General features: G+C 36.6%; 1 protein-coding gene across 2 annotated transcripts in view; it reads right to left on the reverse strand.

The window, feature by feature from the left end:
- The window catches only part of LOC144980138 (glutathione S-transferase omega-1-like), a 21,649-nt gene extending 18,470 nt beyond the window's left edge, over positions 1-3,179 (reverse strand). The window contains exons 1-2 of one of the 2 annotated variants that reach the window (XM_078927689.1): positions 3,138-3,179; positions 2,844-2,882 (exon numbers count right to left, since the gene is read on the reverse strand). In XM_078927689.1, coding sequence (XP_078783815.1) covers positions 2,844-2,868 — 25 coding nt within the window. In that variant the 5' untranslated portion in view covers positions 2,869-2,882; positions 3,138-3,179. The other variant, XM_078927688.1, reaches the window with a different exon arrangement.
- Between the last annotated feature and the right edge of the window lie 1,120 nt (positions 3,180-4,299).

The raw sequence follows: 4,299 nt of genomic DNA on the forward strand, positions 1-4,299 counted from the left end.
CCAATCTCCAAAATACACCAATTTTGTCGCACAATTCGTTGAATCAACACACTTATCCCGATACCCGAAAGTGTGCGAGTGATGAGCTGAGTAAACTGTATTATGAACGTCTAAGAAAAGGAAGATGGTAAACAAGAAACATGGCGGATAGATAGCTTAACCCTCTCCATACCAACCATAGCAAAATCGTCACATTCGTTACGATCCAACCAGCACTTTTTTCCATTCAGATTACTTTTGTAAACCACACAAATGTGTTATTATAGTTATAAAAACGTAACCCTGTGTTGTAGAGTTCATTTTGCTGATCAATATTATGCATAGAAAGTATTTTCTTTTGATTTTCTGTTTTCTGGCACCACCTTATACTGTAAGCATGCCACGCCACTGGTTAAGTAAGAGATCATAATAATTACAATCAAACCAATTGGATTCAGTAGTCTGATGTCACGCCGCGGCCATCTTGGTTCTAAACAAAGAAAATCATTACTTTTTATTCTTCATGCTGGCTAGAACTTTTCATATGCCTTGTGATCAGAATGTGTAAAAATCAAAACATGATCAAATTTATGGGGTTTTTTTCCTCTGGATACGCTTTTATGCTCGCCGGAGAAATATTTCATATAGGCGCCCGCCATTGTTCGATAGTTTAAAGCCAGTGTTACTAAGTTACCGTGCGTCATAAGGAAGGAAGTGACGTTACGACTGTTGAAGAGTATTACACAGATGGCCCAGGTAAAAATACGATTCAAGGCCCAAGAGAAGAAGTGAAGAAAGCTCGTGCAGCAATCAACCCACTAATGTGTCTAACATAAAACCATAGATATTTACGTTCATGCATAAAACCAACCCCCCCCCCCCCCCCTCTCCCATTCCCCCAAATGATGCAAACAAACTGACATAGATGCTGGTAGGTGAATCAAGACCCTCGTAGGTGAGAACATAATATTATGCTAAAGCAAAGATACCTGCATACAATCACTCAAAATGGATCATAACAAAGTCATTGAGGCGAATAACATATACGTGCGCGCGCACACACAACACATACACACACACATTTATATATATATATATATATATATATATATATATATATATATATATATATATATATATATATATATAACAAAATTCTCATTATTCATCCCATAGGACAAATCTTTCTCTAGAGTCTATTCCAAGGGAAGACTGGAATAACCCAGGCGTCAGCCGTAGTGCAGCGCCGCAAAAAGTGCTGGCTGGTGATCGAACTCGGTACTTTCCGTAGTATATATCTATATCTCACACCCAAACCCATATACACACACTCACGAACAAACAAATTTTCGCACATACGACTAACTGAATGGAGATTAACAATCATGCATAATTACTCAAGAGTCAATTACACCGACAAAAACAACAGCAACAAAAACAACAACAACAGTAACAAACAACAACAACAACAATAAAAAATAATGATGAAACTACAAAAACAAAATGATTTATTTTTAATGAAAGAAAAAAAAACCGAATCAAAATTAAAAAACATTAGTAAAAAAATAAAAACACAGTATTGTAATTGTAATATTGACATCGTCGGCAAGGAGACGTGAAGACAATGTGTAGTTTTGTGTTATGTGTGTGTTACCTTGTCGGAAATATAAACTTTTTCATTGTCTTTATTTATATTATTCTTCTTTCTAGACTAAATACTTTTCTTTTTCTTGATTCCCTTTTACTTTTAATAAAAATTATTTTGTTTTGGTTTGGTTTGGTTTCGAGTTTGTTTGTTTGTTTGGGGGGATGGTTGTTATTGTAAGTTTATTTGTTAGTGGGGGGGGGGGGGGGGGGGGTAGGAGACGGGTTCATTGTCATGTTTTTATGTTGTTTTTGTTTTGCTTTTGTTTTTGTTTTTTGTTTTTATTGTTTCGTGCGTTTTTGTTTGTTTGTTTTTTTTCGTTTTTTTTTTGTTTTGTTTTGTTTTTTTTTTGTTTTTTTTTTTTTTTGTTTTTTTTTTTTGGGGGGGGGTGTTTGACCGGTTTGTTTGTTTTTGTTTTTGCTTTTTTTTTTTTTTTTGTTACTTTTCTTCTATTGGCGTGTTTTTGTTTTTGTTTTTGGGTTACTAGACCTTCAAATAAGACCTCCACGTCCATCGGACCCCGATTATATTAGAGAATGAGGGAGAAGGCGGGCGAGTGTTCCAATAATAATAGGCGTTTAGCGACGGGTACATATTACATATATATAGATAGTATGCGCTTGGCGAAGAAACTCATAACTTTGCCATCCGGAAGTATAGCAGACCAACACACAAAACTGTGTGTATCCATGAACGTTTATAGTCTGGTTAATACAGGTCAGTGAGCATTACTCATAAACGCGGATGGCAAAAAACAATAACAAAGACCTGAGTGACGTCATCTTCGAACTATCTATAGATAGAACGAAGTTGACGTCACTCAGGTCTTTGTTATTATTTATTTTATTTTTATTTTTAAATAAAAAATTTTGCCATTCGCGTTTACGAGTAATTCTCACTAAACTGTATCAACCAGACTATAAACGTTCATTGCTACACAGACTTTGGTGTGCTGGTCCGGTTATATTTCCGGATGGCAATGTTGTGAGCTTCTTAGCCAAGTGCATATTATCTATATGCAGATCTGATATCCGAACCCGTTTATGGTCCAAATTTAACATTGTTGTAATGAACAATATTTTACGTCATTCTTTGATATTTGCAATGAAAACTATGAGCCCATAATAAGGAATTGGGTTATCAGACCTGAAAATATGCACACGTCGCCGTTTAGAAACGATTGCCATGATATTATAATTAATAGCAAATCATAACTTACCAGATTTATAGGCTTTCTGGGACATTTCGAGTAGGCGCACTAAAAAAACACACAAACTAAAAATAATTATAAACAAAAACGATTAAAACGGCTTCAAAAAAATAAAAAGATAAAAATACAAAAAACATGGAACGTTTCGGGCTCAAATCCCGTTTTAGTTTCACTTTGACTAGTGCTAAAAAAAAAACAACACACACACACATACAGCACAATAATATTAACACGTATTACATGCTAGAAGATACTATTAGGATATCTATACGATTGAAGTAGGAATGTAAAAACCTGACACACATAATTTATTGATAACAAACAAGCTCCCGTTACAACACACCATGGATTGGCTTACGAATAGTATCGTTGTGTAGTATTCACCTGACACGGAATATTCTTTTGTGTTATAATATTATGTACAGATAACTATTCTGTTCCATACACCGACATAACGCCGTTTCTTCATTATCGCAAGAGAGAGAAGGTAGGCCTACTTCATAATCGCCGTCGTGCAGCTATGTGGTCTTGTGGTATGACACTCGCTTTCGGATCGGAAAGGTCCTGGGTTCGAGCCTCGCGCTCGGCGCATACTTGAGTCCTTGGAAAAGGCTCTTTACTCACTTTCTCTCGCCGTACTCAGGTGTAAAATGAGTCCCTGGCCGTTAACAGCGTTGTCTTTGTCCGAAAAATTGTAATATCGCCTAACAGTCCCGTCCTACATGTTAAATGTTGCTGTTGACCAGGGACCCCTTGTAAAGCGCTTTGAGCACATTAAGTGGATATTGCGCTATATAAAGCTCAATTAATTTTTTTTTTAGAATTATCCTGACATTTATTTATTCTCAGGGGGTGGGAGTGGGGGGGGGGGGGTCCCGATGGGTCTGTTGATGCAGCACTCGTTACACACGTAATGGGGCCGAGATCTATCCCGGGTGCAGGCGACATTTTTTTCTGACTCCCTCGTCCACCCAGCAGTGATTGGGTAGCTGGGTCTGCTAGATCTGGCGGAAAATACTTTGCGATAAACCTCGTGACCTATCCAAAGGGTAGCAAGCAATTGATATTGTCCGTTTCACGCTATATAAACCTGATAGACTCCGGCTACATGCGCCAAATGTCTCTGAATGATTACTTGAATCAGTATGTTTTGAAATATGTAAATGTTGCTGCTCGAAGCTCGAAGAAATAAATAATAATGTTAAAATGAATGAAAGCTTCAATTTAATTACAAAAAACAGATCAAATGAATTAAATTGAAGCTTACATTCAATTTCACATTATTATTTATGTTTTGAAATAGAAAATAATCAAACCTCACCAAAATAAACAAAAAGTCATTTACTCAGTGCACGCGATAATGATCTTTTAAAACCTATTAACCTGAATAATCCTTGATTGTGTGTGTGTGTGTGTGTGTGTGTGTGTGTGTGTGTGTGTGTGTAGGGGGAAGGGGGTAGGGAAG

Source organism: Berghia stephanieae, chromosome 9 (assembly GCF_034508935.2).
Source record: "Berghia stephanieae isolate SIO BIC M18660-M18661 chromosome 9, UCSD_Bste_1.3, whole genome shotgun sequence".
Lineage (NCBI taxonomy): Eukaryota > Metazoa > Mollusca > Gastropoda > Nudibranchia > Aeolidiidae > Berghia > Berghia stephanieae.